The 24,872-nt window shown below is 46.5% G+C and overlaps 2 protein-coding genes and 1 non-coding gene across 4 annotated transcripts; 1 reads left to right on the top strand and 2 right to left on the bottom strand.

Moving 5' to 3' along the window:
* Positions 1–1,718: 1,718 nt before the first annotated feature.
* Positions 1,719–5,449, bottom strand: LOC138682035 (ly6/PLAUR domain-containing protein 1-like). The gene is made up of 3 exons (XM_069771008.1): positions 4,174–5,449; positions 2,819–2,959; positions 1,719–2,632 (listed from the first exon to the last, which is right to left on the bottom strand). Exons 1-3 carry the CDS (start codon positions 4,247–4,249, stop codon positions 2,436–2,438), a joined length of 414 nt encoding a protein of 137 aa, XP_069627109.1. The 5' UTR covers positions 4,250–5,449; the 3' UTR covers positions 1,719–2,435.
* A 1,575-nt stretch (positions 5,450–7,024) lies between these two features.
* LOC138682225 (U6atac minor spliceosomal RNA) lies at positions 7,025–7,152 on the top strand. The gene has a single exon (XR_011322384.1). It is a non-coding gene; the product is annotated as a U6atac minor spliceosomal RNA (small nuclear RNA).
* Positions 7,153–8,644: 1,492 nt separating this feature from the next.
* WDR5 (WD repeat domain 5) lies at positions 8,645–23,506 on the bottom strand. 2 transcript variants are annotated; one of them, XM_069771006.1, is made up of 14 exons: positions 23,343–23,506; positions 21,489–21,678; positions 20,490–20,598; positions 19,061–19,134; positions 18,032–18,121; positions 17,258–17,347; positions 15,947–16,030; positions 14,778–14,833; positions 14,594–14,640; positions 13,703–13,778; positions 12,326–12,359; positions 11,469–11,543; positions 10,757–10,844; positions 8,645–9,737 (listed from the first exon to the last, which is right to left on the bottom strand). In XM_069771006.1, exons 2-14 carry the CDS (start codon positions 21,567–21,569, stop codon positions 9,637–9,639), a joined length of 1,005 nt encoding a protein of 334 aa, XP_069627107.1. In that variant the 5' UTR covers positions 21,570–21,678; positions 23,343–23,506; the 3' UTR covers positions 8,645–9,636. The 2 variants fall into 2 exon arrangements, with proteins under 2 accessions (XP_069627107.1, XP_069627108.1); XM_069771007.1 differs by lacking the exon at positions 23,343–23,506 and adding an exon at positions 22,672–22,789.
* Positions 23,507–24,872: the final 1,366 nt, after the last annotated feature.

The raw sequence follows: 24,872 nt of genomic DNA, 5'->3' as shown, positions 1-24,872 counted from the left end.
TTTTAATGCCCACATGAAGCTGAGATGGTTTCAGTCTCCAGGGCTTATCCAGAAGATTCACACAAACACTATGGAAAGTGTCTCTTTGCTTTGGAGGATGAAATTTGACGCTGCGGAGATTTTAACCCGGTATTCCAGCAAGGAGCCTTGGTGGTTAGTGTGTCATATCTGATAAAGGCTAATCAGCCCTCCTTCAGGCACCATTCAATTCTTATTTTCATCTGCCTCCCATGCATATTGCGTTATCTATGATATGTACTCACATGCAGGCAAACCAGCGCAAATTCTGCTCAGCTCTGGTCTTCCCTTGACACAAGACCAACAGGCAAAGAAAAGTGTGAAGCAGCACACGACGGACCCCATGACCAGAACCCTTGCGAACAGCCCAGGCATCTCCCAACCAGGTCTTCGGCATTGCCTCGAAATGTCCGGCAGCGTCCAACACCAGTTTGCACTGGTGTGGGGATGGGATCCCAGTGGGGAGCAGGTTTCCTGCTCAGCCCCGCTGTCGGCTGCCTGCCCCGAGCCTGGCATCCCCTGGCCCCAGAGCCTGCCCCACTTGTGCCATCCCACCGAGTCCTCTCTCCCTCTTAGGTGCCTGAAGCCTCCTCAACAATTATCCCAGTTGCTGTTTGTTCAGGCGATGTGGATTTAGCTCTCCAGCCTCACGTGTAGTGTGTGTATAGGGAAAGATAGATTGCCGCTACTTTCCAGTATAAATCACATTCCTTACAACACTCCAAAGTAGCATTTTCAACCTCAGGGTGCTAATAGGATCCAGCAGGAGAAAGAAATGTCAGCTAAGTAGCAGGCGCTGTTTGGAGAGTGCAATGGAGCTGATCCACAGCCCCGGGGCAAAAGGAGCAATCCCAGGGCAAAGGTTAAAGAGTTCAGGAGCACTTCAGCCTACTTAATTGCAACAGGCCTCTTACACAGCACAAGATGGATGGCTTAAGCCGGGCAAGGGGGGCAGAGCGGGGCCAGCAGCATCACCAGCTGGAGGCACGCAGGCGGCTGGGGGACCGGGATGGAGGGGACCGGGATGGAGGGGACCGGGATGGAGGAGACTGGGATGGAGAGGACCACGGCAGCTCCTCAACCCTCGCTTCTCCCCAAGATGCTGCTGCATGCCAAGGTGGCCTATGCCACACCGGGACGCCCGGCTACCAGCTCTGTCCCCTCCGCTGGGAGCCCATCCCCAGCCTCGGCCAATAAATGGGAATTTATATCAGAGCGGGCTGATGCTGTGAAGGTTTTGTTGCAAGAGCTCAGCGCAGCACTCATCCAGGCAGAGAAATACCCGGTAGCGGGAAAAAACCCCCGCTGCCAAGGAAATGTTTCTCGCTCCCCTGAAAATTGTAAGGAACATTTTAAGGGGAAAGAGGGGGAACTGGTTAGTGTTGCTGTTCTTGTCATTTTTACAGGGTTTGTTTTCTGATTTCCTTTTATTTTGAATCTTCGGAATCTGAACATGTTTTGTGTCAGTCCCTAAGTGCTTCTGCTAGGAAGGTGCCTCAGATAATATTTTTAGTAGAGTTTTGACTTGTTTCCTGACACACATCTGATAAATGTCGTCAAAAGCTGATGTTTTGCACGGAAAAGGTCTTTTGCGTTACATTTTTTTTATCTAAAGAAAAAAAATAGAATAAAAATATTTCATTCATTTCTCACCAGTGAGGTTTATGCTGTTTCCCCGGTGATAAAAGCACAAGGCTGGCTCTTGAGACACATGCATTTAATTCCCAGCTCCACCACACACCCTCGCGATGACCTTGAACGAGCCACTTCGGCTCCGATCCTTATGGGATGAAATTTTTCCATTCAAGCTCCCGTTTGGCCTCTTGGGTTGGGAATAACATTTGAAAAAAAAAAAAACAAAAAAACCCAAAAAAACCACCAAACCCCAAAACCCCTTCATTTCACGCGGGTACCCTGTTCCCCCCCCCATCTCCCACCCATCCCACGGTACCCCCGCTGGAGGTTCTGCCCTGCGTGGGGTGCTCCTATCCCTGCACCCCAAAGCCCACCCGGGCTGGCCGGGGTTCCCGGGTGGCGGAGCGAGGGCCGACGATGCCCTCTCGTGGGAAGAGTCGGGCTCAGCCACCCTCCCGGTCCCACGGGTGGGATGGGGGGGTGCGTGGGTACCCGGGAGTCCCTGGGTACCCCTGCCCCTGCGGTCCCCTTGCTCCAGGTTGGTGCGGGTATCCCCAGCATCCCCCCCAACCCCTGAGTCTGGAGAAATGTCCCCCCATCCTTCCCTGGGATGCAGGGAAATCACGGAAAGTTTTCCAGGGCAAAGCATTCGGCACCTTTTATTGAGGAGAGGGGAGAGAAGGGTGTCCTGCTCCATCTTTAAGAGCAGGTATAGGGGTATCCCTGCTTCCAACCCCCCCTCCCCAAGGGTCCCACGCCTCCCCCCCAGCCCCTGGGGGGGTTCAGGAGAGGAGCAGGGCAGCAAGGAGAGAGGGCAGGAGGATGCAGGCGCCAGCGAGGCCGAGGGGCGGCCGGGGGGCTCTGGGGGAACCGTTGCAGAGGTCTGTGTCGCAGCAGTGGATGCGGACCCCCGGCAGCTCCTGCTGCTGGCAGTGACGGGAGGTGGCACAGCCGCTGGTCAGCAGGATGCCCAGGACCACTGCAAAGCAAGAACAGCATGGGACGTCGGGGGGGACGGCCGGGGCGGAGGGTGATGGTCTGCCAGCCTTACACCAGGGCCAAGTCCTGTTTGAAGGCTGCAAGGTTTGCTTTGGGGGGGGTGTGAGCATCACTGGCTCGATCAGGCAGCCACTGCGACCCCGGGCCCCCCCCCGGGCAGACTCACCGCTCTCTGTCTTAATGCAGAATCGGTGTTTGAAGCCCTGGTGGGAGTGGGAGCAGGTGATCACTTCTGGGTTAGAGCACCCCATGTCCACGTTTTTGGTGCCAACGATGATGTTGCAGCCATAACACTGGAGTCCGGACACTAAACAAGAACCATATGAAACAAAATTGGATTTTTCCAGGGGGGGAAATACTTCAACTCCTTCCTAGCTGCTCTCTAACGACGGCTTTGCAGCGCTCTCTGCCTTGCCAAGTCGCATTAAGCACTGAGTCAGAGCCCGAAGCTGTCTGCCACTTGTTTACCCAGTGGGCCCAAAAAATATAAAAGCATCTCCCGCTAGAGGTCAGTGCGAAATCAGAGATTAGCCGGAGATTTGCACTGGGATCAAATAGTGGGAACAAGGGAGCTTTGAAACAGGGCTTGTAAAGACTAGGTGAAACCTCCCAACCACAGACATCACCGAGCCAGAGCTCAGCTGCTCTCGCAAACAGCTTTTGCCTGTTTCACCAAATTCCTCCAGTTTCAGCGGCGCCTGTGTTGGAGGCATTCACAGCGGAGAGATGGCTTCATCGGCGTGGTTTGGTTTTCTCCCTGAACGCGGTCCTGCTTTTATCGCAGGGTCTGTCAAGAAGGCAAAACAACTCAGAAGCAGAAGGGAAATCCTCATTCAGAGCAACTGCAAGCCAACATGCCCGTGACCCTGGGACAGTGGCATTGGTGTGTGAGGCCAGAGCTTTGCACGCTTGTACTGGCGGCAGCTCAGTCCTTCCCTGCAGGGTCAGCAACTGTGTCTGAGAATTGCTTGCTCTCAACCAGAATGGGAATTAAGCCATTTCTCAGGTTTCTTTAAAAAAAAAAAAAAAAAAAGCCTTCAAAGAATATTCATTTACATCACCCGCAGAGTTTAAGGCAAATGCAGTACCTGAGCTCTGAGTTGATTAATCACAACAACAAAAATCAGGTTGCGCTTAACTGTTGCCGTCACCTTTCCCTGCCTCTGAATGCCGATGCGGAGCCATTCCCGAGTCTGGCCTTGTCTACTCCCGTGGGGTTTTTGGGAGGTGGGGGATCACCCTTGGCACAGCCCGGCATGGCAAGGGGAGCCCTGGCACCGGTGAAGGGGACCCCAGGGGATCCCGGCTCCTGGCCCACATGCCCTCGTTTTGCACAAAATGCGATGACATTAGCTCCTTCCAAAAACCACCGACACGCAGCTACATTGCTTGGGGCAGAAATGCCCCCCAATTCATCCCGACACGAAATCACACCTTAACAAGCAGGGTTTGGGGAAGATGCGAATGACCGTAACTCCAAAGCACGGGCACCCTCCGCAGCCCGAGGACAGCGGCACTTACCCTCTGGGAGGACGAACACCACGGTTATCAGCGAGAGGATCCCATGGGCACCTCCAGGCATGTGTCCTGAGAGCATGGGGGTCAGCTCCCACTGCCCACCCGGGGCTCGGAGGACGAACACCGGTGTCTGGGGGAGCGGGCAGAGACCGGCTCTCCTCCCGGCTCTCTCCCCCGGTCGTGCGCGCCGCTTGCGTTTCACCTGCAAAACCCTCCACCAGAATAAAGGGTGCAGCAGGGATCTGGCCGCTCCCCACTTCGTCTGGCCAGCCCCGTGGAGCCCAGTCTTGTTATGTCGATGCTTAATTTCTCCCTTTGCCTCTTGAGAAATTCTCTGATTTTTTCAGTTCATGCACAGACGTGAGTGCGTATGTGCTACCCTCGGTTATTTCTGTCCTATTTCCTCTGTCCACGATCACTTCCCATTAATACTACCGTGCAGCAGCTCTTGGAGAGAAATTCTCCCTAATCAAGATTTAGTTTTAAATCCACTTCGAAATCCTCTAATTCAGTTGGATTACGCAGAAGGGGTTTGGGGAGATGTGTGGTTTTACTTTTTTTTTTTTTTCCTCCTCTTTTTCCTCTCTGAGCTGCCTCATCTTCACAAATGGACCCACCGGCTTTCTGTGACATATTGTGCTATTTAAAGAGGGCAGGAATAATTTTATTAAAGAGAAGCAGTCAATTAATTGTAAATCCAAGGCTTGAGATGCTCTAGCAAAGTACCGCCCTGGGGATGGCCACAGGGTTAACAGGCAAAACCTGGTGGAGGGAGAGGTGGGTTTGAATGTAACATATGCATTTATGCACAAGAAAACAGTTGCCTTAATAAAGCAGCAAGAGGGCAAACGGGGCCAGCCCCAAGTTTGCATCGGCTCTGGAGGGAGCCCACTTGGAGCTGCTCGGGGCTTGGGAAAGGGGGCTGGGAGTGCAGCGGTGGAAAGCACTGAGCTGTGATGGCTCCGATCCTGCGGGGCCAGGATCAGACCCACAGCCACATGGGGCATCACGGACATCACTGGCTGCAGGATCAGGTCCCCAGACCTTTGTTGGCTCCTCCATCGCTGTCCCCACAAGCAAAGCCCCAGGTCTCAGTGGAGCTAATGGGACTTAGAGAGCTAATGCTTACTAATAAGAGAACACGACCGAATGCATGGGATTAAAAAATTAAAATGACAAAATAATCTGCTTATGTAGCCCATCCAGCAATGGCCTGCTAGCAGCACCTGAAATCCCCCATCCTGGGCACCCCAGCCCACCGGGCAGATCGTGGGCACCTGTTCTGCCAGACAGGGGCTTGGACCTCGTCTCCGCAGAGCATCTTCATTAGCAGTTATGCCCGTTAATATTTCACTGGGAGGCAGCACAATCTTGTCCAAGTACGGGCATCTACAGCTTAGGAAGGGCAATTAGCACCTGGGAGGAGTGCCTAAGTAATGCAGCTCATTTATTCAAATCACTTAAACCACCCACGGTGCCTCGCTTGCCTCAAAACAATGTGATTATAACAAACGTCTAACAGAGCAAAGCCTGAAAGCCTTGGGGAGAAGGGATAAAACGCAGGAAATGGGATTGATTTAAACGCATGCATAAATCAGAGCATTCAATAAGGAGGGGAAACTAACTTTTAATCCCTTAATAAACTCCTCGGTATCTGGAAGGGGCAGCCGGGAGCAGCCTGGGCTCTGCTGCAGCGCTGCAGCAGCTCTGCACAGCTGGCGGGTCCGGGGCCATGCAACACCTCTGGGCGCAGCACCTGGCTCCGCGGCCTCATCCAGCTCCAACGTGAGCGGCACGTGGCACCGGCTGGCCCTTTCCGCAGGGAACCGAGCGGGAAGCCGCAGGAACGCCAAGGGGACGGCACGGTGCACTAAATCCACCGTCGGTGGGACCAGATGCTGGGGTGGGTCACCCCAGTGGGAACGTCACCCCGAACCAGTTCCCCTGGCCGGTTTGAGGTGCTGCCGGTGCTGATTTAGCTAGACATTTGTTTTGGTTTTATTCCCTTGGGATGCAGAAGGCAAAAAGACCTTTAGAAAAGGAGGAAAAAAATAAAAACCAAACCCAACCTCTTTGACCACTTCCACATCTGGAGCCAGTATAGGTTTCTTTTAACTTGTCATTAGCTCTGATGCAATTCTGAGAGATTTATCAGCTCAGGGGCACCGGGAACACGTTAGGAAAAGGCCTTCCTCCCCTGACTGAGAAAAATTTGATTAGCAAATCCCGCGATACACTCGTGTTCCCACTTAAACCTTCGGGATACCCAGAAAGACGGCTAAACCCTGCGCAGATTAGACGGGTTCGCCGGCAAATCCTGCTTTAGAGCTCATCCCTACGAGAGGCAGAGCTCAGCGGGCGGCACCCGCCCCCGCCCCCGCCCCACCACCCACCGGCAGCGGCGGCGTCCGCAGCCCCGGCTCCGCTCCGCGCCCCAGCCCGAGGCGGGACTCGAACCCGGGCACTCGGGCCCTCCTGCCGCTATTAGCGAGGCGAAGGAGAAGCGCCCTCCCCAGGGAAACGCGCCCGCTGATTGGGAGCGAGCCCGTTCGTCAGGGCGGGGGCTCGGCGACAACGGCAGGGGGCAGTCCAAAAGAATCCGGCTGCTGCGCTCTGATTGGCTGAGAGTGATGAATACATTAAGAAGCGGGCAAAAAAACCCCACGTCTGTGCTATTTTCACGGGGTTTTCAGGGTTTTTCTATTCACAAGAGGACTTGGAGTAAAAATTTCCTATGAGGATCGGAAGGCGATATCAAACTGAGAAGGAAGGAAACGAGAACTTTTTCTCGCTCGATCTGTGATAGAACCGGACTGATGGAGGTTTAAATAGCAGAGGGGGTAGACGCGAGTGCGTGTTGTATGAAAGGAGAGAAGGTTAGCACTCCCCTTGATAAGGATGGAAGAGGCCCTAGTGGCCTATACAACACGCATACGGTTAAGGCACTGCCACCTACTTCGTGGCATCTAACCATGTTTTTCGTTTGGGTTTTGTGGGTGTTTTTAGGGGGGATTCCCTAAAAACACCATCTCCGGTTTCTTTCTTCTCCCAGATTCTCCTTTTCCCTCACCCTAAAAGCACCCAGCAGAGCAGAGGCCCAGGATGATAGCTCACTTCCCCTCAGCAGGTTGCAAACATGCTCCAGCTGCTATAAGCCTGCACCTAACACAAGCAAAGCTACGTCTCTCCTACTACACAAGGGCGAGCCAGCCCAGCCATCGCACAAACCTTGTTTTCAGTACTGCGCTTTACAAGATTAGCTAATCCCAGCCGTCAAACCACCACTGACATGCCAGGCTGGATATAACTATAGCTAAGTAGAGCTCATGGAGATAGGCCCCAGCATTACTCCCAGGTGGGATACTAGGGACTTAAACACAACCTTTACAAAGGACAGCTTTCTAGTAGATCCTTTACGCCAGGGCTCTTCAGTCTGGGGGAAAAGACTGGGGGAAAATATCCCTGATCAAGAGATTTCCTCCTGATAGCAGGAAAACCATCTCCCTTCTCCATAGCTCTTTGGCTCAGAGAGCAGGGAAAGCCACAGCCCAGCTGGGCAAGCAAAGCCACTCACACACAGTTACCAGGAAGTACTATGCTACAAAACATTTCTGAATCTATGTAAAAATGCTTTGCTGGAGTAATATAGCAGCTTCTCCACACTGGTAAAGCAGCACAGCCACATCTTGCACTTGAAAAGTTTCATCAGCCTATGAGAAAAACACTGAAAAAAAACCTCATGAAGAAATTGATTATTTCAGCAGTAACACTCACTAAGTCTAGAGACAGAGTGTCCTTTCCTGGGCGTAATGAAAAAACTCAAAAGACAGTGATATTATTAATAGCCATTTTAGCACAAGCTCAACATGAAATCTATTTTTATATTTTAAAAAGAAAAGCTATACCTCATGTCTTGCAGCTGTCTTCTTCGCTAAGGGTAAAGCAAGGCAGTCTCTGAGCAGCCACTAGAGAAAAGGTTTGTACTGGAATTGATTTTCAGTTATTATCAAGCACATGAGGTTGATACCAAAAAAATGGATTTTTGCTTCACCGGGAACAAAACATCCCCTTACAGCAGAACCCTTTGGGTGCAATAAAACTTGTGCCTCAACGCAATTCTTAACCAGCACAAGCTAACTCCTGGATCATCACTCAGTCTGCCCTGCCCATTCTGCAAGGAGAGGGCAGCAGGATTCCTTTCCCCTTAGCTAAAGGTCTCTGTGAGGGTTCGTACTAATGTTACCTCTGCTGAGGACACCTTCAGTTCAATCCTCTGAGTTTCTTTAAACAAATTTTGACTTGAGTTATGCTCCTCTTTTCTCTCTCCACAACAGAGGTGAAGTACCACACCACTCCTCCTCCTCCCCTGCTCACTCAATGAAGCAGCTACAGAAATACTTCCTTCCAAAGGTGTTTTTAAGGGAGGCTTCTTTGGACACGGACACTTCATATTAGTACACTCTTACCACAAGCATAGACATAAAATCCCACCTTTTTATTTTATTATGGCATACGGTATCTTTTTGGATGTGTAAATACCACATGGGTATGACAAAAAGGGAAAGAAATACCAATGCTGAAATAGATACAGAGTCATGCCATTATCAATACAGTTTCATACAATGGATTTTCAAGATACAAAAGTCTGGGTTTTTCCTTTTTACATTGAAATAACTTTACAGTGTTCTGTGAGCTTGCTTTATAACCAGAAGAGAAAAAAATTAAAATATGCTGAGAACAACTACAAGCAGGATTCATTTTAATGGTTAACAGAAGAACTGTAACTTTGCTCTAGAACAGCATCTATTAAACACACGTAACAAGAGGTAAGCAACTATACAGAAGGTAAGAGGAGATTTCACCACAGGAGTCAAGTTGGGGCAGGAAGAGGGAAATCTGGAACTGCATGGTTTTATTTGGTCACGAAGTTTGAGCTGAGTGTTTAAAATGAAGCACCCTTAAAGATGCAGTACTCCTATTTAAAACAATACAGAAACTTCCCAAGAGACTAGAACCTACATTCTGGAAATAAAAAATAAAAAATTAGACATTTAAAAAAATTCCACACATCTCTAGGCTCGTGACTTAACTTACTGTTACAAAGTAGACTGGCAGCTCTTCCTTAAGCAGCAACTGTGCCCAGAAGTAATGCCACCATAAAGTACAGTATCTTTGGGGTGTCCAATACAAGGCTGACACTTCTAACGCGATGTCAGAATGATCCACTTGTCTGCCAAAAGATTAGGCAAGAAAAGGAGACACTGCATCTTTTTTTTTTTCACCACGTTGCCCAGTTCTAGCATAGAGCTAAGACGTTTTCTTTGGGCCAAGACTAACAGAAACCACTTTATCAAATACTCTTCAGGTTTCCTGCCAAACTGGATTTATTATTCTCATGTGGTTTTTTATTATTTTTTTTTTTTAAAAACTTTTTTCCTGACAGTCTCTAAAGTGATACTGGAACGTTTAACAGTCACTCTTCCACAGTTTAATTGTTTTGTCGTTTTCTAGTGCCGCTGATGCAATGATGTTTTCTGTTGGGTGACAAGCTGTTGAGATTACAACATCTAAGCAAAAAGAAAAGATATACAAATATCATTATTTACAGCAATGAAATCTGGTTCATAGAAGGCACTTCTGAAAATGAATGTGTATTGCTACTGCATTTTAAAACAGCATAGCCAAGTTACTATTTCCTTGTAGCAGAATTACAAACACATTATTCATAAATATTTTCCAACTATTGCTTCTCTGTGAGAGGAAACACTAGCAAAAAAGAATTGAGAGTAGTAGTTGGAAAATGTTTGACGGGTTTCAAAATGTGAGAATGCTCTAGATTCTAGTTCTTGCTTACTTCACAGGCAAAACTCTTGGCATATTATGTCAGACACAGCTAATAAAAACACAGCTCGGTTTTTTCTTTCCATGTAAGGCATTTCCAGCATCCTATTCAATGCTTAGATAGCACTTCATCTTCAGAGCCTTGCCCTAGCCTTAAAATGAAAACCTGCTGCCACTGCCCCCACTTAACAGTCCAAATCAATGGTCTTGCAAAAGAATAAACATGCTTAGATTTCACAGCACAGTTCCTTCTAGCCAGTACAGTGAAAGTGTTGCTTTCTTACGGGATTCAGACTGAAGTACCCATCAGGTGACATCTCAATACATGCTCAACTCTGCCTTCAAAAACAGGCATGCATACATACAGACATTTACAAACAGCAGGACCACACCAGTCCTTATCCTTTCAAGAGCTGCAGCTTTAGAAGGTGTTAACAGGCAATTCAAAGTCACTAATATTATGAGTCACTTAAATATCTTGACTAGTTCTGAACTCAAGGAAATCTCTTTCATAAGCTGATGTCCAAGTTCTCACAGTGAAAGAATAAACACTTGCAATGCCCATAAAAAAAACCCTTCATAAAAAGGAGCAAACTCCTACGGTTCAATTAAGCTTCAGCCAGTCAAGAATTTATGGGTCTGACAGTCAAAACTAAACAACAGAGAGAAAATGTTCAAGCTAAGCCCTCATTACAAGCTGACATGAGGGATATTCCATCAATAAAAACAAAATCCTCTTCCACACCTGTGTGTCCTTGTAATTTCTGTACAATCTCTTTTGTCTGAAGGTTCCAAATATAAACCAGGTTGTCTTCTGAACCGGACACAATCCACTGGAAGGGCAGAGAAAAAACACAGTTATTTTAACCTTTCTCCTCATCTATATCTACCTGCTATTATTCAGTAAACATTTCATTGTCAGCATATGGAAGGGAACTTATAACATTATATGACTGCTTGATGTAGTTCATTCTCTCTCCGCCTCTATTCAGTGCATACAGGCAGCAGAAAGCTTTGCTCCACCCAGCATATGCTGGAGGACGAAAACTAACAGAGCAAAAAGTGCTAAGGTGGTTCTGTGTTAGGACTTAATCTCTGCTGATTTGTTGCGTCTTCTCAACCAGAACACACCAACCTACCACCTGATGGCCGAGTGTGATGGCCGAGTGCTGCGTGGCTATGGCAAATGGATACACCAGCAGCCGATCTCCTGCTGCAGGAAAGTCCCTTTCTACTGCTGCCCTGGCAGGAGCCTGCAGTGGGACAGCAGGCCCACCTCAAGACACAGAGGTGCTCAGAGGGACTTTCCTAGGACACCCCCCTTCTCCCACTGCACCATGGCACCTGTGAACCAGGACCCACCAAAGAAGCTTTCCATCCCCAAACTATTGTTTCTTCTACAGAGAAAAGCAGTAAAAACTGCACAATGGTAAAAAGTATCTCAAATAAACACTAACCTTTCCACCAGTTACAGAGAAATTTGCAAATATGCAGTACTTCTCATTTTTGTGTCCTGTGTATGTCTTCAGGCACTGAAAGGGAAGAGCCACAAGACATTAATACAGCTGGCAGGTAGTTTTCTCAGTTAAGAACAAACTCTTTTGGCAGAAAAGACTAAATGTCTGCCTGTGTTTCCCACCCTGCCAACTTATCTAGAGGATGCAGAAGGCATCTCTGCCCTAGAACACTAAACAATTTTGAAGGGGGGGGGGGGGGGGGGGGAGGGCAGGGAAAGCCCTACATTTGTCACTTTACCACAAAGAAAGAGAGCAACAGCAATTTATTGTTCGTAAAGAGAAAAATGCAGAACTATGGCTTAATATCTCAGGGCTATGCAGGAGCCCAATCACTTTTTTTTTTTTTTTTTTCCCAAATGCATCTTTAGTCATAGAATCGTATCAAATCAGAGAATGGTTTGGGTTGGAAGGGACCTTTAAAGGTCATCTAGTCCAACCCTCCTGCAGTGAGCAGGGACATCTTCAACTAGATCAGGTTGCTCAGAGCCCCGTCCAACCTGACCTTGAATGTTTCCAATGTTAGAACCTCTCTGGGCAACCTGTTACAGTGCTTCACCACCCACACTGTAAAAAATGTTTTCCTTATATCTAGTCTAAATCTACCTCCTTTTAGTTTAAAACCATTACCCCTTGTCCTATCACAACAGGCCCTACTAAAAGTTTGTCCTCTCCAATAAAGGGCTACTAACACTTTTCTCTATAGTATTCATAAAATGTTAAGTAAGTTTAAAAAGCAGGTATGAAATCCAGATTTTCCTATAAGCTTAGTCTACATAGCGAGACAGGATTGTTTTTACCTTTCCTTTACTGTAGTCCCAAAGTTTAAGAGTGCTAGAAAACAACAGAAAAACAAAGATTTTTAGTTCTTGAGGTTTTTCCATCCGACAATTTCCTAGCAGCAGAAAAAGTTTCTCCATACCAGAGTTCTTAAAGTCTACATGGATCACTTTAGCCTGGCTTTGGAATGCAGCGTTAGTTAATCTCAAAGTATCAATTTTACTCCTCTATAAATAATGACCAGACAATTAGCAAAACGAAACAATGGGCAGGATAACAAATGACAGCAAGAAAGGATAAGGTCGTTTGGCAGACATCCCCCAATTCCCAATGCATCCAAAAGATTCATACAGGTTTCATTAGACATCATCCTTCTAAGGGTGAGAAACCCACTAGAATCAGGGATGGCTCTACAAACTATCCCCCTTCCCCCACCTGTTTTAAAATCAAACACTGCTGAAAGTAGATACAGACCAAAATACACACACACTGCCCTAATTTTTGAACTTGCAGTCCTGCACCAGGGTGTTTCAGGGGAGTAAACACTGGACTGAGGCATCCTCAACCCATTCAAGCCTAAGCCAGTGCAGAGCAAGTGAATAATCATGCTACTAAATACAATTTGGACATAAAGCAAGTCACCTGTTTCAGGCAAGCACTAGGCTCTTCCACAGATTAAGCAAGCCCCATGCATGTCCAGATACAAGCCAGCTGTACTGATACCCAGGCTACTGTCAGAGCTTGCCAGCTAGTCCCCTTTCTCTTCCTCAGGGAGCCTAACCTGGGTTTTCTCTGCTTTTCATTGACTAGTTGAAAAAAAAGCAGGCAACAATCTGTGGCATCCTTTGTACAAAGATGCTCAGAAAAGGAGGGCATCAACCTCACAACCTAGGAAAGGAAGGTCTCACGAAAACAACAGCATCATTACCATCTCTGAATGGAGATGACAGACCAGCTAATCCCTTCTTAGTAGCTGCATGGAAATTCCCCAGGTGAATCATTCAGAGTACAATCAGCCCACCTGCCCTGCTTTTATACCTTACACACAAAGTTATTTATAAATTGCAGCCTTTTATAGGCTAGGTTTTCTGTCTCTTGATGTTACAAAAGACTCATACAATTAATGCAAGGAAATGCTGAGGTTTTGAAAGGTACAAGAAGGAATGAATGGGTGTTGCAGTCACTAAGCAGTGCTAAGACTTTAAGAAGACTCAAGTCCTGCCTGTGCCATTAGCGAAGCAAAACACCTTGCAGGCTTTTCAAGTTAGATAGTATATATGAACTTGTGTAGTATCATTAGTAAGATAGCTAAAGAGCAGCAAAATAAGTTTTATCTGATACTTAAACACTTCAAAGCCTGTGGGTTTTTCTTTTTTCTTTTTTTTTTAAATACTTACTTGTCCAAAGTTGCAGCTAGTATGTATTTGCCATTTGGTGAGAATTTCACAAAAGACACAGGAGGGTTATCATCATCTACAGTGAAAATAAAAGCAATAGTAAACAGTGCACGGTTGTATTGTCTCATTGACAGAGAATTTCTTTTGACAATAATTTGTTGTTAATCTTTTCACTGAAAATAGCTTTCAGTTTTCTTGTCCCTTGGTACTTCAAGAAAAAGAGAGGTGTAGGAAAGGTGCTTGTTTTCATTAATTTAAGAAAAGGATATTGAGCATTCTGCTCACAAACATTTTAAATAATCCTTTGTAACTGAACTTTCCTTCCGTGCATCAACACTTGGAGCAAGACCGTATCTCTACCTTTTAAAAAAATCATTATATTAAAATACATGCCACTGATTTGCAGTGCTATATAACTTGCCTATATAATGCTTTATAAGAATATGAAGGACCAGGGAACATATGCCCAACAGGTGGTTTCCTTTTACTAGCTATGTTCACAAGATACCTTCATGCATCTTGCAATAAAAAGGGAGCTTGTGTAGTCACAGACTACCTGCTTCCATCACATCCAACAGCACAAACAACTTTGTTGCGGTTTTGAACTGCTGCACAACAAGCTCTACACAGCTGAATGGTAGAAAACTTGGAAAAACTCCCATTTGTCCATCTAGACTAAACAACACTCAAAGCTTAAGCAAGTTTCCATTCATGTGAAAGGATAATTCCTCTTATTGCAATAGGTAAGAGGACAACAGCGTACTAACAGAATGACAGGAAGACAGTAAAATAGAGGTTAAGGAAGCCACTGTTCACGGCAATGATGCAGAATATCTATGTCACAACTTAACAGTGAAAAATAGAGCACAAACAAGAAATATTCCTACTCACCAATCAGTGTTTTCAAGCACTGGCCTGATGCTGTATCCCAGATTCGACTATTAAAAACATGAGAATCATTACTATTGGTTTTTGTTCCAATTTTAACATTACAAATACAAGCCTTTTTTAAAAAAGTCCTTTTCTTAAGTGCAAAAGGTCTTAACAGTGCCACAGACAAGAAATAACCACTTACCAGAGTCCATCATAGCTACTTGACACTATCAGGGATCCATCACGATTAAAATGCACCTGTAATATTACAGAAGGGGAAAAATAACTTTACTGATGTTCATATAGATCAGATTTTTAAGCTCCACTGAAAGTACTTATCTTCCATTACTGACACTGCAAATCACGTAGATCGAAGCAGAAAGTCAACACAACATACAAACAATAGGCATGCGTTCAGATGGGTAACATGATTATAAAAACCAAGATTCTTCCCCCCCGCCTAGTTTGTCTGGCATAATTATAAAGAGGGTTGGATGTTAACTACAGCTGTTCATTCAAGCATCAGGAACTGGAATACATGTTTCTTTAGAAGCTAAGAACACATGAACACACAGATTCTCTGTTCAGACAGCATTAGTTGCTTGAATAATAGCAGTATCGAGCCTGGGGATAGCACCTTATAATTTTAAGGGCATGGAATTTAACCTCATACGTAGCCATGTATATGTTTTAAGGTCAATTTATTGCCTTGAACTACACCTCAAAATACTGCTATTTTAAAGAATAATTACTGCTAATGTACATTTCTAAGTGTGAAATATCTTCTACACAAGGGAGAACAATCATGTAACAACAGCCATGGTTTGGCACATCTGAGGCTCAAATTTTTTTCAGTTTCCTTCACTTCAAAACATTAAGAGTTGAACACTTTCTGTTTTTCCTTTATTGGAATGGATATTGCTGTATTCCAAGCTCCTTTCACCTATTAAATTAATGAGATTTGAAACAGAGCGTACTATGGAACTACCCTGCTCTGGACTTTAGTAATAGCTTGGAACAACACGAAAGCAACAGACATACAGGTTGTTCTCCGAGCTTCAAGTGACCACAGATCCATGCCCCAGCATCAGAGTGCTAGACTCAGGCATGACCGGCACACTACTATTCACTGCTCCCCACATTAACACCCAAGACCACAATCCGTATCGATCTTAAGGAAAACACTGTTCATTTCATTCTGTTTGAGCAATGACCACTGGCAAATCCACCACAGCCCATCCCCTACACTGTGTAAGGACTTGACAGTAAGAGTTAGAGCACAAACCCACTTCTCTATAAACAGAGGTAGAAAAGGAGCTCTGCTAAACAAAATAAGCATCTTAGTGTGCTCATTTATCAGAAGGGACTTACAGCTGAAACTGGGTCAGAATGAGCAGGCAACGTCTTGAGGCACTTCCCTGTTTTCACATCCCATATCCTCACGCTTTCGTCAAACTGAAGATTGAAGAAATGCACAAGGTGGTTTAATGATGCACCTATTCGAGGCATGCAAGGTGTTATAGCTTGACTAGACAGACGTGCCTTCCTCCAGCTGCACTGCAGCTGCATCAGAACGCCTAGGACACAAGCACCACTCAGGGCAAAAATAACAGACTGGGAACATAGCTCCCTAAACTCTTCCTCTCCCTGCAGGAAATCTGCATGTTGAAGATGGGTTAAGGGCTTGACTGTGTCCCCAAGCAAAGACAGCAGTGGCACTGTGCAGTTCACCTGACTACAAGCTGTGTTTGTGGAGGAAGACAGAGAATTGAAATGGTAAGGGGTTGCGTCCGGTACCCACTGCTCCCAACCCTTGGTAATGTGGCTAGCATAACTAATGCCATTTTATAAGGCAAGCAGCCATTCTCTGTGACTGAGCAGGTCAGGTATTTGTTCCCTTTCCCTCCTCATCAGGCCCTGAAGGTCCTATGAACCAAGCAGACAAACCAAACAGATTTCTTCTTCCCCTCCCTGCCAGCCTCAAGATTGCTGGGTGCCAGGCCAATTACCACCTTCCTCGCTGGCCTTGAAGGTCCCAGGCAGCCAGCCAACCTGGTGGCAGTGATCACCCTGTCCCAGAATGCGGAAGCATAAAAGCACACAGACCACGGTCTAAAAAAATCAAGCAGTTACAAGTCCTAAGGAGGGAACCTGGACCAGAGCTGCTGCTGGATAGTGAGACCATGACTGCTCTGGTAGCCAGGGACACCCCCACCATCATCTGCTTCCTCCGAGGACTGAGTGAGTGACTCATATTCTTTTATTTTATATGATTTTCAAGTCTAGATTGTGATTGTTATATTGATACAGCAAGCCATATATTAAGATCTGACCCGATCTGTAGAGGGTCCGGGTGACTAGAAGTCATACTTTGAGTTAAGTTAGAAACTAGGCGATTACAAATTATAAATTAAATTGTATTATAAATTCTGTATTACGCTGCCTATAAATTGTACTACATTGATTCTGCTTGTAGAAATCCTGTGCCATTCTAATCATAAATTCTGTGCTACACTAATCATAATATCCTGTTAAGAAAATAAAGCTTTACTTGTAACTACGTTTTAGTGCCATCATCATTCTGCCAAGGATCCCTAAAAGAACCTGTCTGTCCCCTTAGTGTCAGGTGACACGGATGTGCAGTACTTGCTTTGCACAAAGAAAAAAAAAATAATCACTTACTGATCCAGAAACGATGAGGTTTGACTGAGGGTTGAAGTTGCAGCAGAAAACGTAGTTACTGTGCCCTTTCAATGTCTTTAAGCACTTACCCTGAAATAAGATTTAGCACAGTTAAATATACAGCATCCTTCAGTGTGATAAATGCATTCAGATAAGCTGCATTAAGGTTAATCACTGTGTAGCACACAAAGAAACCATCTCTAACCCCAGATTTATATGGGCAGAGGACCAGCTACAATAAAACACCAGGAAAGAAAAAAACCCCACATTTTTAATGACTGGAGCCAACTCGCAAACCATTTGGGCAACTCAGGAGAACCAAGCAGTTTAACATACTTAATCAAAATTCAACCAAATCATCCAGTGCTCATTGTAATTGCAGAAAAGGAAGGGGGAGAGAAGCAAAACCAAGTGAAGCTATGATAAGGAGTTACAAAAAGGTTTTGTCTGAGAGGCTGCTTTCAGAAATGAAGCCTGTGGTTGCATTGCCACCATAAGGCTTAAACGCTCTCAAAAGATAACCAGACTCCTCGTGGCACCCATAAGCATCCTCCTCTTTCTGAATGCAGATGGCATAACTCACTCATCCTCACAGCCCATTCAACTAGCAGCTCGTTATAAGCAGGAAGGAGTGAGTATTACCCAAAGAGGAGCCAGTGCTTAAAATTCTACCTTTTCTCTCATCATAGCACATCAAGGTTGTCTCTCAGAAGAACATGAGTTAAGATGCCAATGCTGGGGAGAAGGAAGGTCAATAATAGTTTCTGCTCTTACCGAGCTTACATCCCATATTTTAAGAGTTTTATCATCGGAGGCAGAGACAAGAAGGTTGGAATCTGATGACCAAGCAACATCAGAGATACCCTAAAACAAAGCAAAACAATTCTCTTCTCAGCTCTGTTTGTTCACTGACACAGGAAAATGGAAAACACAGACTGCATATTATATTCACAGCTGAAGCCTGGAAGAAAATTCAGCATTGAGTTGAAAATCCATTGATCTGACTGGGTTAAGAGCTCCTTTGATACTTGTTCATTTTAAGCTGAGCCATATACTCCAAAAACATCAATGGCTTGTTCACATAGCTCCTACTGTGGCCACCAACACCCTTTCATGGAATTCATAAACAGTATGCTATATAAACTAATCTGAATCAGTGGCTTCTCTTCATGACAAATGGCTTGCTCTTTATGGTTTGAGTCCCTAAGGGCCGGAGGACAAGATTCTACTGTTTTTTCTTTTGGTGAATCTTCATTTTTACTTAGGAAACTTCAGCACGTTAGAAACTTTAGAAAACAAAACAAAGGGTTTGGGAATTTCTGTTTTCTTTAGAACTTTGCAGAATGACTAAGTGTTGTGTTTATGTAGGCAAACCCACAAGAAAAATTCAATCTCCTTAAAAGGCAAGCCATTCTGCTCCATATACGAAGGAAAGATGGAACGGGGCACAGTGTCAGAGTTTACAGGGATTTTCACCCAAGAAGGCACTGCCCCATATCTGAGGTTGGTGTTCCTGAAATGGAGGGACTCAAGAAAATGGCTAGGCAGTGTGCATGCAGCTACTTCATTATCAGCCTGCACTTCACCCATATTTCCAGCCTGACCTGGTATTACTTCAGCAATTCCAGTCCTAGGCTGTTGCACAGGACTGTATAAACAAAGAAGTACAAAAGGAGACTGAAGAACAAACCTTCTACACAAGTCAAACTAACCAAGAATGGAAATTTCTGGATGAGGAAAAGAAAGCAAAATTCATAACAAATAAATACATATTCAAGTGCACAGTAATCTCCTCATACTTACCAGTTTATGACCAGATATTGTTTTTTCAAACTTGCCATCATACGCTCCCCAAATTTTAATGAGTTTGTCAGCAGCTGGAAAAGAACGTGCCAGTTAGGAGATTAACAGCACTAACAGATAGAGCTGTCCCTTCCAGGTAGAAAGAAACATGCTAACTACATCTCTGCAAACACTGCGTAGTTCTCCCTCCCCAGGCAGACCTAAGTGTATAAGGTAATATGTAATTGGTAAAGAACAGTTTCGTACAGGCCAGACTGCAGCAGCTGAGATTACCTAAACTGCCTGGAATGCACAGAGTCTCCAGCTGCTTTAGTTTCTCTGATGACAACTTGGGTTTCTACTTTTGTTTTAGATTGCCAGTGGTAAAAGTAGCACCGTTCCATAGAAATGCTGCAACGCTTTTCCCCAAAAAGAACAAAAATTACACCACAAGCTGGACTGAATTAATGCCTGCAAAAACCCAAACATATTATCCGTGTTAACTTGCAAAACACACCAGAGAAAAAGGCTGATATTTGCCAGAGGTAGAGGGTGGAAAACCTGGGCGGGGGAGATGGGGGGGACTTTCATGAGGACACTTGGAACATAAAAATTATATATATATGGTACACTGCACTGGTCTTATTAAGGCTATGCGCAGTTAAGCCAAATACCCAAGTCATTCCCATGTCCAGAATACGTTCAAGTGGCCCTCACCATCATATTCAACAATGTCCTTCTTTCCTATTGCCCTTCCGTTATATATGGATCCTTTCTGGATCGCTGAGGGTCATATAAACACATTTTCAAAGGAAAGCTGTCAAGCAATGTTGACTACCAAAAAAATTTCAGGAAATACCAAAGCTGACAGGAAGAGGACTTGATCTACCAGCAAGTAGTGAAACACTATTTATAATAACCGTCTGCACATTTCACTGGGATAATCAAAGGCTCTGACTTAAAACACCACAGGCACACAGGACAGAAGCACGTGGCCAGTCCTCCATACCACACTCCACAGTCCATTCTAGTAGCACAAAGCTACCTTCCTTATTTCCCAGAGCTAAGCTTTTGCCTGCAGATACTCTACACAAAGTTTAATTTAAAAGCTTAAGCTATGTCTTTAGCAATACAGAACAGCACAAGGGTTTCCTTTGCACAGGAAAAGAATCCTGTGTTTGCTTTTGCCCGTTTGCTCAATAAAGGAAGCTGAACAGGTGAGGACTCTCCAACTTGGCAACACATAGAAGATCCAGTGTTCAAAGTAACAGAACTTAAAAAGCTTAAAGCAGATTATCTCAAAGACTGACAGCTTTGGTATTGCTCCTTTTAAGAAAAAACATGACACTACATCCCTCCTCCATCTGATGGAGGTAACACTAAAGGCAGGCAGTACTCTAAGGCCCACAACTGCATGTTTTAGATGAGATAAAAAGAAAGCAATACTTACAGGAGCTGGCTAGCCACTCTCCATTAGGACTAAACTTTACTGATGAGACTGCCTTTGTATGTCCCGCTAACGTGAACTTTAGAGCATAGTTTGGTTTTACTGGCGCAGGCTGTAAAAAAAAAAGTATGAATGAGTTGAATAAATTCCAAATTTAGTATCTCAGTGACAAGCTCTGTATCAGACTGGGTCAGCACACTGTAATGGACAGCATGGATGTTCACCATAACAGAGTGTCCAACGTTTACATTTCCCCCCCCCCAAATTCAAAAAACAACAAAACAAAAGACACACCCTTGCTGTCTGGGGCCAGCAGTGCCTTACTGTTGCATGCACAACACCAAGTCATCCGTGACATGGATTTCATCCAAGCCAATACCAAACAGGTGAGAGTAATCCAACAGTCAAACCGTAAAGTGCTTGGTAGATCAAAATACCACTCCTGGTATTGATCTGTGTAGTGCTTTTAAGCGTTTGCAGTTTTCATCTTTATCACAAATTAAATCACAAGCCAATTCCTCCATACCCCTAAAATCCCCCCTTTTTTTTTTTTCTTTTCCCCTTTTTACCCTTTGCGAAGGCTTCATGGTTAGTCAATAACATCTCCTTTGAGCATCTGCAGGCTTCAAAAAATCTGAATAATGACTGCTTCCCCACTTTGCAACTACGATCACAGATTCACCAATTCTCCAGTCACCTCTAGGCATTCCAAGGATACAACTAACCTGCCTTTTTAATGCTCAAACTGACAAGAAGTATTTTGTTAGCAAGAACTTCCACAAGACAAAAAAAACCCCTAGCACTACAGAAGAGGCTGTTCTCCATCCGCTTTTCCCATAAAATCCTCAGCACGTTTTCAGCTCGAGACAACAGCAGAAGCAAGATCTGGAGAAGATCTTAATCTATATGAGAATTCAGTTCTCTAATTCTGGTTTGCCTGTTGAATATGCAGGTAGTTGCCATGTGTATTTACACGGATATTGTTCGGAGCCCCACACACACCTTGCTCTGATTGGTTGAGGAGGAAGGAGTAGATTGTGTTTTGGTGGATTCTGCATCTGGCTTCTTTTCTTCTGTTGCCATGGTTCTGAAGCTGGCAAATGAGACTTATGGTGCTTGAAGGGGAGAATGAATGTGCTGCTTCAAAAGGCAGCCCTTGCCACAGAGAGGAGAACCGCACTGAAATGAAAACCTGGAAGAAAAACAAAATATTCTCATTAGCTGTCAAAAAGATTCTCAGCGGCTAGAATAATGAGATTAGCCTAACTGCAGGTCACCAGAAACCAGTAAGAAAACCTATATTCTCTATCTGTTTAGCAACACAGCAGCATTTTAGGCCTTCAGACCTACTAATGTGCAAGACCAAGAACCCAAGCCATGGCCTTTTATCACTTCTTGGAAAGCTTTTTTCCACTCTGCTCCATTCCAAATAGAAATAAAGCAGAATAGTTTTTAGGCGTGGCAGGGTTTTCATATCATATTCCCCAAAATACTTCTAACAAGTATTTAGTACACAGTAAATACAATGGTTTGTACAAAAGATGGAAGGAAGAGTCCAAGGCCTTTTTTTTCAGATTTATTAAGGTACAGAATGTAAGATCATAATGAACACAAAAAATAGAGGCATTTCCAAAGCTTAGGACGCTGCTTGATTCCTTTCATCTCAGAATGCAAGTATTTCAGTCTGATATTTCCCTCCTAAATGGTCTGAGCATCAAATCATGCCCTTCTCTGCCTGAGACTTTCACCTGACTGAAAGCCAGCCTTGTATTAGTCTCACCAGACTTGCTTTCTGTAACAAAACCTGATAAAGAGCTGTGCCAGTATTCGGTAATCAGGGCTGATGCTGCAGAAGGAACAAATCTCCATTGCAGCTCAGCTACATTTCAGCTTAGTAACAGAATAACCTCCAGCTCACACGGTAAGGATTTGCCTTCAAAGTATGCTCGCAATATCCCACCACCGCTACCATTCTTTTTGCGGGTGGCAGCAGATTTGGGAGCAATAGCGTTCGCTCTTCCAGCAACTACTGGCATTTTAAGCATCTCCTTCTCGGGAGGGGAAGGGAGGGCGCAGAGCAAAGCGCTACCAGTTGCCCGTCTGCTTTAATAAGCCCTCTCCACAGCGTGGACAAATCACTGGTCGCAACAATAAGGAATTAAAAGTTTTCTAATGCAGATCAGACCCTTTTCATCTGGAACTAATCTGGGAACTTCGGCGAGCACGCAGCCCGCTGCCAGCCGCACCGCAGATATCCTCCCGCACAAACCCGAGCTCCAGCACCTCGCCGTTCCCCCCCGACTCCCACGCCCGTGGGGTTCGGGGTGGGGGGGGAGAAGAGACACGCGTTCCCCGCAAACCCCCCGACACAACCCCCGCCGCCGGCCATACGGTACCGACACACCCACCGGCTACCAAACGCCCCTTCCCCGCCCGCCCTCGCCACGCTTGGGGGAAAAGGGGGGGGGGGGGGGAAGTTCCCCGCAGGGGGACCCCAAACTTTCGTGGACGGGGGGGGGGGGGGGAGAGACGGGACGAGCAGCTCCGCCCGCTGCAGCCCCCCCTCCCCCCCCGCGGGGCTTTTGCAGAGGCGCCCGCGTGCCCGCACCGCCGCGCGCCGGCCCGGGGGTCCTCGCGCGGGAGGGGGTGGGGGGAGAGGAAAGGCGGGAGGGTGGCGCGCGCCCCGCCGCGAGGGCGGGCGGGGAGGGCTGAGGAGGGGGGAAAAGGGGGGGAAGCTCCGCGCGCTGCCTGAGGGAAGGCGGCGCCGCGCGGGCGGAGAAACGGCGGTGCGGGAGCCCGGCGGTGAGGAGACGGGAAAGGAGCCGGCCCGCCCCCCCGCGCCTCTCGGTGACTTACCGGGGGAAAAGGGGGGGGGGGGGACGGCGGCGGCGTTGCCGCCGCCTCCTCCTCCGCCTCCTCCTCCTCCGCGGTGAGGAGGAGCGCGGCCGCGGGAGGGGAGGGAGGGGGGACGCGGCAGCGGCGGCAGCTCCGGGGCCGCCAGGCGCGGGGGGGGGGAATGTGGGAGGGCGCATGCGCGGTCCGGGCCAAAGGCTGCACAATGCCGCTCTCTCTCGGGAGCGCTACGGCAAGGCCCGAGAGCCAAAAAAGCGGCGCTCGCGCGCCTTAAAGGGCCAGGCGCCGCCTTCGTTTCGGCCTTTCTCCCGCCCTCCCCTCCTTCACTTTCCCGGGCTGAGCGGCGGCGGTCGGCGGGGAAGAGGCTCTGAGCTCGCTGTCGTGCTCTCCCTCCGCCACGGTGTCCGGCCCCTGAGCTGATGCCCTTGCTCTGGGCGGCTCTGCGGGGAGCGAGCATCCAGGGCGGCAGCAGCCAAGCGCCCTGCCTTGGCGTGTGACGTGCGGCGGGTCTCGTCAGGGCCCCGTCCGGCCCTGCGTGACGTTCCCGTGGAGCACAGATCACCCTGGGCGCTGGCGGTCAGGTACACAGCCGCTTAACCCACGGGGACGGCTCTGCTCCCGTGCGTTGCGGTTGCTCAAAAACCGTTGAACCTGGCTGCAGCGGGGTTAAGATGTCGTTGGGTGGTAACGCGCAGGCCAGCCCCGTTGGAAGCGTACACCAGTACCACAAATAAAAAACCGTTACGAAAAGAACAAGTTAATTCACAAGGCAGTAACGTATATAATGTATGAGGCTGATGTGCGAGACGTTTAACACCGTAATACTTGCCTGGGTGAGCATATATCTGTGGCGGTTCTCGGTGTACCAGCGTACAAGGGCCCTGACTCAGAAAAGCATTTAACTTTCATTCATTAAGGCCAAACAGCCAACCTAATGTGTTTAAGCACTTTTCTGGAGAGCAGTGTTTTTTTCAGAACCACAACCCAACACTGCACAGAACACATTACAGTCTGCTTTCAGTTAGGAGGGAAGAAAAGGAGACACGTGTCATTTACTGGCCCTTTAACACAGCAAGATCTTTGGGGTCCAAAAATTCTAGTGGCAGTTGAGAAAGGAAAAAAAAAAAACTGAAAAAAATCCATGGTACGGTGAAGCCAAAGCCCTTCTCCTCCAGCCTGGCAACCCGCAGCAGAAGTCTGGAGAATTAACTCTGCTGTCTAAACTCAGGGAAGTAAAACACAGACAGTTAGAAGAGCTGCACAGTCCCCAGAACAGTATTAGGAAACAAATCCAGTAAAGTTCCTGTTGTAGATTCTTCCAGATGGTTTTGTCTAGAAGTTTTCACTCTTTTAAAAAATAAATATGAGGTAAAATGAGAGAACACAAATCAAATCAGCAGTATAATGCTATGTATTCATATAACTTTCCCATGGCAGGGATAGGGTCTTTTTGTTTCTTTCATGTTGGAGATAAAAGTTTGTATATTGCCTCTCTTCCCAGTGTCTGCTTTGGAAGTTTTTGCCTGCTATTTT

Source organism: Haliaeetus albicilla, chromosome 26 (genome assembly GCF_947461875.1).
Source record: "Haliaeetus albicilla chromosome 26, bHalAlb1.1, whole genome shotgun sequence".
Taxonomy (NCBI): domain Eukaryota; kingdom Metazoa; phylum Chordata; class Aves; order Accipitriformes; family Accipitridae; genus Haliaeetus; species Haliaeetus albicilla.
This window is presented reverse-complemented; position numbering and strand designations above follow the sequence as displayed.